The sequence below is a fragment of the Alligator mississippiensis genome, chromosome 2, assembly GCF_030867095.1.
Source record: "Alligator mississippiensis isolate rAllMis1 chromosome 2, rAllMis1, whole genome shotgun sequence".
Lineage (NCBI taxonomy): Eukaryota > Metazoa > Chordata > Crocodylia > Alligatoridae > Alligator > Alligator mississippiensis.
Window position 1 is genome coordinate 262,783,515 of NC_081825.1, and position 13,213 is coordinate 262,796,727.

At 46.3% G+C, this 13,213-nt stretch overlaps 1 protein-coding gene across 1 annotated transcript; it reads right to left on the reverse strand.

The window, feature by feature from the left end:
* Nucleotides 1-1,965: 1,965 nt before the first annotated feature.
* Nucleotides 1,966-10,358, reverse strand: ZDHHC22 (zinc finger DHHC-type palmitoyltransferase 22). The gene is made up of 2 exons (XM_006274756.3): nucleotides 9,661-10,358; nucleotides 1,966-4,070 (listed from the first exon to the last, which is right to left on the reverse strand). Exons 1-2 carry the CDS (start codon nucleotides 10,220-10,222, stop codon nucleotides 3,805-3,807), a joined length of 828 nt encoding a protein of 275 aa, XP_006274818.1. The 5' UTR covers nucleotides 10,223-10,358; the 3' UTR covers nucleotides 1,966-3,804.
* Nucleotides 10,359-13,213: the final 2,855 nt, after the last annotated feature.

Consider the following 13,213-nt stretch of genomic DNA (forward strand, 5'->3'; position numbering starts at 1 on the left):
ATGTGACAATACTGTGTAGTAGTATTAGGCCATTGCGCAGTAGTGTCACAAAAAAGATGTTTGTCAGCACTACTGCGCAGTAACTGCACAGTAATGACTTTGCAGTCAGTGTCTCATGTAGACATAGCCATTGTGTTGCTAGGGCAAGAACAACTGCCACTCCCAAACACAGACAGAAAGCGCTATTGTTGGGATGGGCTATAGTGAGAAAAATCTGTCTGTAGTAAGAAAAAATAGCCCCACAATCTCAGACAGGTGAGTAATTAACTAGAGGAATTCCAGATGCCCTAGGAAGGAAAGATTCCAGAAAATTTCTGGAAAATTCCCAGATTTCTCAGCAAAGAGAACAATGTTGGTGGGGGTGAGGGGCTAACTTGGATGTATTTAGGGGCTATCTATTAGATAGTCATGGCCTTTGGATTGGCCAAACACCATCCCAGGCCTTGAAGTGAGTCCAGGTCTCAGCAGTCAGGGCTGACAGAATCAGCAGGAAGGCTAATCTCTGGACAGACTGGCAGGACTCTCTGAAGGACTAGGTTGCAGCAACATTAGAGGTGGGACTGTCTTTTTGATCTGTCTTCAACCTATGCGGTCAACTTTTCATGTGCTATTCTTTTCTATGTAATAAATCATTTGTTACCTTACTGATTGCTTGTGGTAAAGCATGATCTCTGGACAAGTGATATTGCAGACTAGCCCCTTTACAACTTCTACAAAGAGGGACCTAGACTGTTTCCACAACCCAAGGGGAAACCACCTGGAGCCAACAAAGAATCCCCTGCTGTAACTATGGTTCCAATTTAAGGGCAGTGGACCTGAAGCTTGCAGGGATAAAGGGTTACCCAGGGCAAACCTCATTCCGTTCCTTCAGACAAGCAGCAGGACAGCAGAAAGAAACTTGGGGCTCCAGGGATACCGCGACAGATGGGTTTGTGACAGACACAATGCAATCACTCAAACTGGATTTTGATTGTTAATCCTGAACTAACACTTGCTAAAAATTTTGTGGGTTTTTTAATGACTACAAAAAGTCCAGATTTTCTATCACTGTAGCTCCCTTTAGCACTAGGTTCAGTTAAGTATTCAACTCTGAGCTGGACAGAAGAGTGGTATTTACTGATTAGTAGCATTATTTTTGTGACATACCTGGATTTTCCTTGGACAATCCTACATCTAAGTTCTGAGTTGACACCAACCTTCTTAGCATGTGACAACTGATGAAATGACAGTCAGAAGCAGCATGTCTACAGGCAGTGATATGTCCAAACCAGCAGTGCCAATCAAATGCCAAACGCAGAAGGTGAGGATTCCATAACATAATTTGTGCTGACAGGAAGAAGCTACTGGCTGAAATCTTGGAAGCTTCTTTCCTTTAAGAATATAAAAAAAAATCAGTGAAGAGAAAAGGAAGTTGGATTAGCTAGTCAGTGGAATGAGAATAATACCGGGAATAAGTCCAAAGCTAGGTGTTTGGCACAATGTGTTGGCTCACACTCCAGTGACAGGGTGACTGTCTGAAACAATAAATGTGTTTATATAGGCAAGAGATCTTAAAGGTGAACCATTTTCCTGTATAGGTATGATAAGGAGTAATTCACTTTAACGTGTTATCTCTGGATGATAATGGTAACGGTAGCAACCCTTTACTCATCTCTAGCTCCTTTCATTTGAGTATCTCAAAGCACTTGACAAACAAAATCTTACAGCCTTCCTGTGTTGTTAGATCCATTTTCAGATGGGGACACTGCAGAAGAGGGAGAAACGGCTTGATCAAAGTCACACAGTGGCATCAGTGGCAAAGACAGGGAAATAACTTGAATTTCTTTGTACAATTCATATGTGGTGGTTAAACAGGCACACATGTTTAACCACTGTGTTTAACCAACTTTCATAAACATATCCACACATGCATGCACACATATACAGCAAAAAAGCTGTAAAAGACCACAATTTCCAGCAAATAACTTAGAAAATCAAAACACTTTATTGTTCCTTATAAATGAAAATACAGTATATTACATAAGTTGTTAGTGGTGTGTTCATGCGAACACACATTCAGTATGGGAGGAATATATTTTACGTGTGTTCTATCTACTCAACTAGTTATTTTTTTCAGCATATTACTTGTGTACACATTCAGATCAAAATGAAGCTGTATGAGGGATAATTCCAAACCCGATAAGAATGACAGTTCTACGCTGCTGTGTGAGAAACACAGGATAGCAGGTATTTTGCTTCTCGCCCCGGGTTGGACTGAACCTGCTGCTTAAGGGAGAAATATAGCTTTAGTTGCTAAACAGCACCCCCTCCAGCTTATCTGATTGAAGCAGTGGATTCACTCCTGGTCCTTATTGGCTGATGCAAAGCTGACCATAACAGAAACTTTTAATTATAACTCTTTGGGAATAAAGCACTGAGATAATTTCTTTAATGTGGTGGTATTCTCTTTTAAGGCACCTATTAAGTATGGTGTCTGACCAGTGATATGATGGTCTTCTGTGATTAGAAGTTAATTTACACATTGGGCTGACAGTAATTAAATTAATAACCTTAATGGAGTTATAATATGATGAATTTACTCTTCTATATTTAGTTTAGGGAAAATGTCCTAAAGAGCCTATCTATAGAGAGGATGTGGCAGGAACATATGAGGTAATAATTTGGGGTGTTATTTTTTTTAAATGCTAATACAAAATGATAATAAGTATTCTGGTGTTTGGAAAACTTTTCTGTGTTCCATAAAGGGTGTGAACTCTTCACACCACTAGATATGAAAGAACCATGTTATATCAGCTTTTGCTATGTTATACCCATTCTCACCATGAGTGTGGTCACTTACTCCCTCCTCCCAGCCCAGTGTATATGCATACACCTCTCTTTCTCACTCACACAGAACCCAACTCTCAAATACTTCTCATTTTTTCATTCACACTCACAGTCTCTTTCCCCTGTATCTGTGCTGTATTCAGTCTGAGGCCCATTATTTGATCCCTCTGCTGGTCCTTTGAGTCAAGATAACTGCTACACTATGGACTGTGTCATCATGAGGCAAAGGACAGGGCAAAAGGGCTAAAGAAGGGTCATCCTTAAAAGCAGCTAACAGAACAGTAATCCTGACTGGTCAGATAATCAGTCTATTAGCATCTACCCCTTCACATAGTTATGGAAGGAAGAGATCAAGGACTATGACAGGATAAGTCCTTTCTATCCCCTACCTTCTAGGCTATGGAGACAGGCTCTCTATACCTTCCTAGTAGTTTGCATATCCTGCCCCTAGAGCACTTGGTTGCATTGCATTTTATTATTAAACTATTGTTTCTATCTCAGGGTCACTTTAAGCTGCATAAAGCTCCAAGGGCCATACTATGAATCCCCTCACCAGAACACACATTTTACTGACAGTCTACTTATGATGACATAGACTATCAGGAGGCCCCAGCTGCAAGTTGTGCGTGAAGGCATAGGCTGGGTAGTAGAGGGAAAGGGACTGGAGAAGAATGAGGAGAGATGGAAAAAGGGAAGCAGAAGCCCATAGGAGGATCTGACTATAATATTACAAATAGTTCAGAGATGGTTGCCAAGTACACAGGTGCAGCAATACATCTACAAAGCTGTAGCAGTTCTTCATCTACATGGTTTGTGATCTCCTTGGTAATACGCTACATCTAATCAGTTTGCTAGCCATTCCCTTCCTCTCACAGAGGCTGCTATGCTGAGAGATGGAAGAGTCCAACTCTGGAGTGTTTCAGCAGAACATGGGAGAAAGTAGAAGTGTGTATGCATGTGGCAAGTGTGTGTATTTTGTTACTTGTCTTTCTGCCTGTGACAGTCATTTCCCACATTTAGCACAGGGATGAGAAGTCCTAGTAGCCATCTCTTCCCAAAGACCTCCTGCAGGTTCTTCCTCCAGGGCCGGGCTCTTACCACCATCCCTTTCCGCACCTGGTATCGAGTTTGCCCTCTCAGGATCAACAGCATCTGGTGGCAACAAAAGCCAGCACAGGCCAGTCCAATTCCAAGCCAGAGATACAGCATGAGGATGACAAACATTTCAGAGCTAAGGAGGGCTCCTATAGATACAGAGCCAGGGGAGAGGGAGACAAGAAAGAAATAGAGATGAGATTTAAACACACCTTGTATATTAGTACAGTATGCATCCAGAAACATTCAACTGGATTATATTCTGTAGCAATTATACATCTGGAGAGTTAGAAGGAAAAAAAAGCAGTAATTATTCTAATTGCATTAAAGTATTTTTGTCATGATGTTCAACTAATGCCGCTGAGGAAAATGCTGATATATTAGAGGCCATAAATGGAGGGAGAAAATATTATTTGGGGGGGCTGAGTGTGTGTGTGCTTGCACGCACACACACACCCCTCCCTCCCCAGCAGGTAAATCTGTCATGGAGAAGTAGGGGGGGGAGGGGCAAGGGCTGGGGTGAATGGTGCCCCAGGGCCGGGGCAGGTCTTGGGATACTCGGAGCCCAGGCGGTTTGTCCAGGGGTGTGGGGGGCTCCCGCCACTGTGCACACCCCAAGAGAGGCCCCAGGGGGCACATGCCCCCTGGATCTGTGCGCAGGGAGGAGGTGGGCTGCCACTGCAGGCTGAACTCTACTTTTCCTAGGAACTGGTAAATGCACATCCTATCTGAATGCACAAGGAGATTCTCAAACAGATTACAACAACTTGCAAAATCTCTGCTTCAGCATATTAATGTAGGGACACATTTTGTGTGCCCTGCTGTACAAAGTAAACTTGGTCATCTTTCTAGGAAATACTGTATCAATATAATAGCACCTTCCACTAAGTGACCATTCACACTTATGGAAGAGTGAAATCAGTGACACTTATTTCTAAATATTGTGAAACAATAATATAGATGTAGATATAGATATGAGTATATTTATTACACATAATTATACATGACCAGAACATTCTCATAGTTCCACTGATATCACTCGAGTGAAGCCATGTTGTATCATCTGAGAATCTGCCTTTATTTTTACTAATTACTTACTACACAATTATTAAATGGATCATAACTGATTCCTTCAGAGTTTTTTTAAAGGATTTCTCTAATTTAACTTTCACTGCTGAAGTGAATATTGTAGGTATGGTGCAGGGGGGGAGCTCAAGTGACTCTAATTCAACCCTCTCAGTAAAAGTCACCGTAAGAAACAGCAGGAGCGCAAACAGTGAGAATCTCAGGGCTTCTCCAGGTACTAGCCTTAATATAGGCAGGGACAGGTCCAGTGGGTCATTGCAAATGCAAATGCACTGCATTCAAATGCACTGGTACATTTGAACCTCTCTTTGATTCCTGCTCCACTCAAAATTTAAAACCACTGTCTGGCAGTGGCAGCAGCATTTCTAGCTAGGCAGTGCTGAGGAAGTCAATTGATTTCATTGTCTCATTGTAGTCTACCTGATCTTTTCCAGGGGTGTTAATGAACCTCTCTTCTTTTTAATGGTCTTGATGTTCCACCAATCAAGTTATCCTTTGTTCTACAATTCTGCTGTCTGATAGCTGCTCCTGGTAATGAAGCTCCTATTTCACAGCCCTGCAGATTGTTTTTAACTCATTCCAATGAAGTTATATTTGGTTTTGCTTCAATCTTAAACTGAATAATACAGCCCTAGGCCCGTAGCATATTAGTAAAGCTTCTAGTTCCTTTTTTAACTGGCAAAAAATGTGTTGTTTTATATTTGATGATGCAGCACATCCTCTGCACCTCCCTTTTCAAAATCCTAGATCTGTCCCTGAATATAGGCATAACTGAGTGAAATTCTGTGGCCTGTGTTACACAGGGAATCAGACTAGATGATCAATGACTAGACCCCTTCTAGCTTTAAAATCTGTGATTCTCTGCTTCCCCAGTAAGATACTCTGTAATCAGTAGTCTAGGAGTGTTGGCTGGCACAGAAGAACATTTTGAATTCACTTCAAGTCTGGAACTTGGCTAGCTGGAAACATCCAAAGGATGACTTGTTATTAAGAGACTGCAGCATCTGGCTTTTCAGAGACTCCCCTGAAGACTACAAAAAGGCACTGAAACTATTACACTTTGTTTTTTAAATGCAAAAAAATGCTCTCTTTTCTCTAGCCTTTCTGTTCTTGTCAGATTGTGTTTGCCTCAGTATGCAGCATGTACAATATGGAAAGGAGAGAACACGCCCCAAGGGAAGGGGAAGAATCCTCATACCAAGTTTTCTTAGAGAGTAAGACTCTGGAAAGACGATATGTTTACATCGGTATAAAAAAGGAGTGAACAGATTATGTAAACCCCTAAATTGGAGTAACTTCACCCCGTCTGGTGGAAAGAAGCAGAGGTTAAATTCTACACCATTTGAAGTGCTGTCTGCCCATGTCCACCCTCAGGTAGCTTTCTGTTAAAGGCAAGCAGTCTTACTGGTCCCCCAAAGCCTAGCAGTGAGGCAGTTAGAACCATGTATTGCATGCAGCCACTCTGTGGAGAGCTGCATGTCTGTCCATTGTCGATCCTGATGTCATTTACACTGGCAAACAAAACCAGAGTAAATTACAGTGGGATGTATATTCATCTGTCCAGGGCCTAATTTGAAATATTAAATAGGAAATTCAGATCCAAATATGGGCTTTTCAACATTTATTGGAAATGCATGATGCTTCTTTTTACTGCTAATGTTTCAAAGGGAGCTGAGGAGAGACAGGATTTTCCTGAGATTCTTTGCAACAAGGCTGAAAGCTTTATTTGGGGGCATAATACTGAGAGTCACCAAAGCATAAAAAAGAGCTCCCCTATTTCCTCTTGTAAGAAGAAAGCTTCCCTGAGCCACACTTAATGGATACAAGGTTTCTTAGCCTTAGTCTCAGGTTATCTAAAATAAACAATTGTCTTTAGTTCCTTCTGTAGATTCAATCCATTCTTTGTTTACCAAAACACTGCTCATTTGTCCCTCATTACCAGACTTAAATTTTAGACTCAAATTTGCTTCTGCACCAGGTGACCTGATGTGATGTCACTCTTATTGCTGTACATTATTTATGCCAGAAATGCTGAATCATGAAGCTAAAATTACAGACATTGCACCACACTCTGAAATCCATACCAAAGCACAGATTCTAGCCATAACTAGCCAGCTGAGAATGTCTCTAGCATCAAGACAGTAAACACTAAGGTGACATAAAGCTAACATATCCTTCTCTTATTCCACCTGATACCTGGCCCCAACACAGAGGATATGTTAAAAGGGTATATGGGAATAGGGTGGAGCTCCACATTACTACACTGACCCTCAGATAATCTGTGATCCCCCAAGAGCCCTCTACTATAGCACCTAGAGGGTTGGAGCACCCCCTAAGCTGTTCTAACGTACCCCTGAGCATGGGTTGGTGCATATCATCCCACAATATCAAAAAGTCATAAACAGCTCCCTAGTAATCTCCTCCCCATCCCTCCCTTCCACTCTGTTGTGCTACACAGTTGAGATATGGAGGAGAAACAAGTCCAGTATTATTTGTACTGAAGTAGTTGATCCAATATTATTTAAAATATTGTTCTACTTGGAAAAGTGACAAAAATGTCACTGAAGGGCTCCATATTTATTTTCTCTCAGTAATTACCATGCCAAATTGGCTAATTTGCCAAGTAAAGCAATATCTGTTTTTGAATGGCAGTCCTACCAACTCAGCCTGAAATCTGAAAATCAGGCTGGGTTCCTTATGGCTAATGCCTCACCAGCAATAAAGATTCCACAATCAAAACATAATCAGCACCTCTGTTGATGGTGCATGAGCCAGAATACAATCTATGTCCTTTCACCTGAACTAAGTGGAACTGTAAAAAAATATGACATTCCAGAACTAGATGGTAAAGAGAGCAGATCTGAGCCTGAATGCACAGGTTGCAGGTCTATGGGGTAAGACAATTACATTTTTATGTGTTCTTCTTTGGAGCAGGATGATACCTTAAGCTTTCTCTGTTGCTGCTTTTGAGGGGCCCTTCATTTTAAGGCTTTGTTTCACAGAGATGGAGGGGACAGCATAGGTTTGGGGGCACGGTCATATGAAGAGGGACAGGAGCAGCGTGCAGAGAGAGGTGTGGGTAAAGGATCAGGGAGAGAAAGGAAAGGAGTAGATCAGATTTGAGGAGGGGCAGGAAAAGAGGTGCAGGTAGAAGAAAAAGCAAGTGAGGGGCAAAAGGAAAGGTGTAGGGAGATATTGTTCCCAATGCATTAAGAATGTCTCTGCCTCTCCTTAGAAAGGTGGTTGGTTTTCAAACCCTGATCTGTGGAGAGCTGGTTGGTCACATCATACTAATTCCCCTCATTGTTTTTACCTGAGAGGTAGCATTAAAAGAAGCTCCAAAAATGTTCTAATATTGGTTTCCCATGTGAGTAGTCACTGGACTTGCCCCAGAGAGGTGTGATGGGACTGGGTGCATGGTGACCGAAAGCAGAGAGGTGGTAGGTAGGGTGGATCTAGGTGATGGCACATGGAAAAGATGGCAAATGGGACAAGAGGTGGACTAGGCCACACATCTAATAGCAGGTTGGGAGGAATTGGCCAATGGCAAATGGGAGAACAGGTGTTTAAGAGATAGCCTAGAATCATAGAAAAGTAGGGCTAGAAGGGACCTAAAGAAGTCTTCTAGTCCAGGCCCCTGCACAAGGTAGGATCATTCCTGAATAAACTATCCTAGGTTTATCTAACCTATTCTTAAAATTACACAAATAATCCTGTTACACAGGCACATTGCCACAAAATACTGAGAATACTCTAACCTGCCACAGAGGACAGCAGGGGAATGAGGGTAGTGTTCATCTCCTGCTGCTGCAAGGGAAGGAAGTAGTCTGTTAAAATACACTGGGGAGATCCAGGGAGGACTTACCCCACATTATAGAGGAAGGCAACCCCCACCCACTGTCCACACCAATCTGACAATGGGGTAAAATTATTTCCTGATCCCAAATGTGGCAATCAGTTTGTTCCTGAGCAGATGGGCAAGACTCACTAACCAGGAACCTCTGAGTTGTTTAGTCCTAGCAGGTTTATCAGCACACCCCAAATTCCCCAGTCTTGTCTGCAGCCAACACCCAGTGCTTCTGAGGAAGGTGAAAAAAGGAGGGGGGAATTATTCCTTCCCAGCCTCATGTAGCAACCAGCAATGTCCAGAAGCCTGGGAAAAACCAAGCACTTCCACTCAACGCTACAGAGTTAAGCACTGATCCCCTATGCTGAAGAACTGGAGACCCACCGAGGCACAGGCCGGTGCACCTTTCTACTTAGGTTTATAAATGAAACCCTCTCTCTCTGGTTTTCTTGTTTCATTAAACTCCTGGCAAAGTCCATCACCTTGTGCTCTCACTGACAAGCTGGGTCTGGGCTTTTTTTAGAATCTAATGCCATAAGAATAGGGTTGTGGCTGGAACCTGGATGGATTCTCAGCTTCCTTTTCAATAGAAGCAGAGTCCTTTAATAATATTGTGTGAAACCACTAAACAGCTCTGGAAATGAATGCAACACCTTCATTAAGACTCAACAAAGTAGGGGAACCCTCTTCCTTCCTATGTCCCACCCTACATTCCTGGCACAGTGGGTTAGGAAAGTGCAGGACAGGAAAGGGTGCCATTGGGAAGAGAAAGAAAATATTCCTCCTCTCTGAGAGAGGCCACTGACCTGAGAAGAACTGGCTGATGGAGTGAGGCAGGAGGGTCAGGAAGGCCAGTGGGTTTGCAAAGGACACAGAGAGCACTGCAGAGATGTAAGCCACCCCAGCCACCAGGGAGTCGAGGCAAGCCAAGGACGTGTAGAGGCAGAACATGATGAAGTTCCGCATATTCCTGCTCCCGATGCAGTTCCCTGTGAAGAAACAGTGGTGGTCATGCCTTTGGGTGACTCTGGCACACAGTCTACAGAAGTGGGTGCTGGGCAAGGCCGAGCCAGTGGCCCTGCTTCCATCCGACCAGTCCGCCACCACTTCGGCTCCTCCGCCCAAGTTCAGGCACTGGGCCAGGTCCTCAGGGGAGTTGTGTATCACAAGGATGTAGTTGCCCAGGGCATTAGCTGAGAGGAAGAGGAAGAGGGCCCCATGCAGCAGAGCAGGAGAGAGAAGTGGGGTGGTGGAAGGGTCTCTGAACATGCTGGGGACGAAGAGAAAGAGCTGGAGGACGAAGGTCACTAAGGAGATGCACAGGAAGTAGGCTGGAGCAACAACATTGAGAAGCTTGAGCGCTAGCATCGCGCCTTACATTCCTGCAGGGGACAGCGAGAAGAAAACAAACGTGACTGCCTCAGCCGGAGACTTGCTGCTTCCATTTCCCCTCCCCGGCTCCCCAGCCTGCTCCTGGAGACGCTCTCGCCGCTTCTCCCTGTCTCCGCCTCGCTCCCCCGCCCCCTTCTGCCGCCAAATCCCCAGCGAGCCCCGGCGGGGAGGGCACGGAGCCCGGCTCCCGCCGGCAGGCTCGCCCCGGGCGCCGCTCGGCCGCCGCCGGGCTCCGAGGGGGGCGGCCCCGGGGTGCCTGCGCCGGGCTCCGGCTCTGGCTCTGCCTCTGCCCGGCTGCGTCCTGCTCCCGGCAGGGCAGGCTCTGGGCTGCCTGGCTGAGCGCGGGCGGGGGCGGGGCGGAGGCAGGGCAGCTGTCGGCTCTAATCCACTGCAGCTCGGATCAGACCCGGGCTCCGATTTATCCTGTAAAGCCCTGATCGCCGGATTGCCGCGCGGCCCGCGCTGCTCCCGCACCCTGGGGGGGCGCCCGGCGGCGGGGGGGGGGCTGCCCGCCCCTGTGCATCTGTCCGTGTGTGTGTGTGTGTGTGTGTGTGTGTGTGTGTGTGTGTGTGTGTGTCCCAGGCCCGGGGCCTGGCGCGCGGCTCAGCCCCCCGCCCCCGACCGGGGGTGCAGCCCAGCCCAGCCCGGCCCGGGCCGGCCCAGCCGCGGTGTGCACAGGTCCCAGCCCCTGCCCCGACAAGGGGGAGAGAGGAGCCACCGAGGCAGGAGCCGGGCCCGGGGGCACGAGGTGGCGCTCGGGGCCGCCAGCGCTGCCCCCCGTAGCGGCCCGCCGGAGGCACCCAGGGGGCTGGGTGCGCCTGCCTGGTGCGGCTGCCTCCGCCTCCGCCACCCTGGAGCACCCGCGCCTGCCGGGGCCGGGGCCGAGGCTGGACGAGCGGGAGACGCTGCTGTCCCTCCCGGGCGCTGTGCCGGGCTCCTAGCTGCAGCACCCCGAGGCGGCGGCGGCGGCGGCGGCGGCGCGGGCCGGGCGGGAGCTGTCCCTTCAGCACCCGGCACCGCCCCACCAGCGCCCGCGGCGGGGCCGTGCGGGCAAGGGGCGACGGGGCGCGCTGCCTTGTAGCCTCCTCCGGGGCAGCGCGTGCCCCCGGCGGCTCTGCAGCCCGCGGGAAAGGGGCACGGGGGCGGGGAGCAGAGGGACAGGGGCAGGAGCAGGGGCAAGGGCGGCGCGCTTCGGGCTTCCTCACACTCGTCTCCCCTGCTTCTCACACACCTCGCACCCCGCGGTCCGCACGCACAAGCACACACACACACACACACACACACACACACACACACACACACACACACATCCACGCACATATACACACGCGTGCACACATGCAAGCACACAGGTGTTCGCACACACACATGCACACATATACACGCAGGGGGTGGCTTCAGACCAAAGTTCAAAATCTGAACTGGCCCCTGGTCACAGCATGCCTAGGCTGCTCTTTTCACCTGTCTCACTCACTCCCCTAAACATGATGGGCCTCATTCTCAACCTGTTGTTTTTTTTTCCAAGGGAGGTCTCCCAGGCTCATGGAAATGAGGTTCACGGAAAGGCTGTAGTCTGCTCCCCCGTTTCAGTTTCCAGGTGAGAGACACAAGGAGAGGGACAGGATGCATCTCACACTCAGAGACACACTCACACACATTAGTTTGGGGGTTAGTAACAGTGACAGAGTTCAAGAGATTTTTTTTTTTTAATCAAAATAACTTTTTCTCTCTGCTTACTTTCATGATTCAGCATTTTGGAGAAAAAATATTTATGATAATAAAAGCAAGAGGAAGCCTGTAGACAATGGAGCTGAAATGAGATGCAACTGAGAGGCATGTTAGCAGCACTGGGGGCAAAGTGGGCAGCACTTGCTCACCTTTGCTGCTGCTCGTCAAGATTACTAAAGTGCAAAAAAATCAAATCCTTCAATAGTTTCTTGATTTAAGCTAGACAGAGCCATACAATAAGCAATACTGGTCAACTGGCCTGAATTCTGTTTTAAATCATCAGACAGTATTCTTTCTGTATTTTAACAGCTTACATCAAAATTTAAAAAAAACAAATCACATGGAAACTTTTCATGTAATGAAAAGATCTCGCACTGAAGGGAATGAATAATATGAAAGGCATTAATCCTTCTTATGCAAGTAGCATCACAAGCTATCGCTTATTAATGCCATGCATAACACAAAGTGAAATGCTTTTTTTCCCCACTGGAGTAAAACATTGGTGAACCCATTCATTCTTGGTGTTCTTATCGAAGTGGTCTTCCAGATTTTGATGCTTATGGTTTTGCCACTGACAAAATACCAGATTCCTATTTTAATATCTGCCAAACGTGTTTTTTGTTCTGTCGACGTTAGAGTGTTTGTGTAATGGAAGTTTGGGAGGGGAAGGAGGGAGTTATCTGCTTATAACTCCACTGCTCCTGGATGAGTTATGTTGGGGATGAAGTTGGTGGGAATGGGAAAGACTTAGGAAAAGCTTGAGAAACTCATGGTATGTATTAAAGCAAATGGCATTAATATTTTCTCTCCCTTAAAATAAATGTCATGCTCATGAAGGTGCTAGATGGATCACCAGTCAGAGAGATGGAAACCTTCTGTTTTCCATACTGCAGAGACAGTGCATCCTACTGGTCAAGGCACTGGGCTATAACTCATGAGCTCTTTTCTTAGCTCTGTCATTTACCTGTTAGGTCACTTGGGCAAGTCACTTCACTGCTCTGTACCAGTTTCCAGACCACTAAAATTGGGATAATGCCACTTTCTTCCTTGGTGAAGCACTTCGAGATCTGCACTTGGAAAGAACAATAGCAGAGACAGATCTTGTTACTCATTGTGCACTTCCTCAATAGTAGCACTGTGAGCTTGTCCCATATAGCACACCATTGGCAGAGAACCAGAATCTCACCTCTGCCTTGTATAGATTTGGGTCTACATGGTCTACCAAACCTTTAAACTCTG

Coding starts and splice junctions, on each gene's coding strand:
- ZDHHC22 (XM_006274756.3), bottom strand. CDS start 10,222: ATGCTAGCGCTCAAGCTTCTCAATGTTGTTGCTCCAGCCTACTTCCTG. Junction 4,071..9,660: donor CATCAGCCAGTTCTTCTCAG/GTCAGTGGCCTC, acceptor CTGTATCTATAG/GAGCCCTCCTTAGCTCTGAA.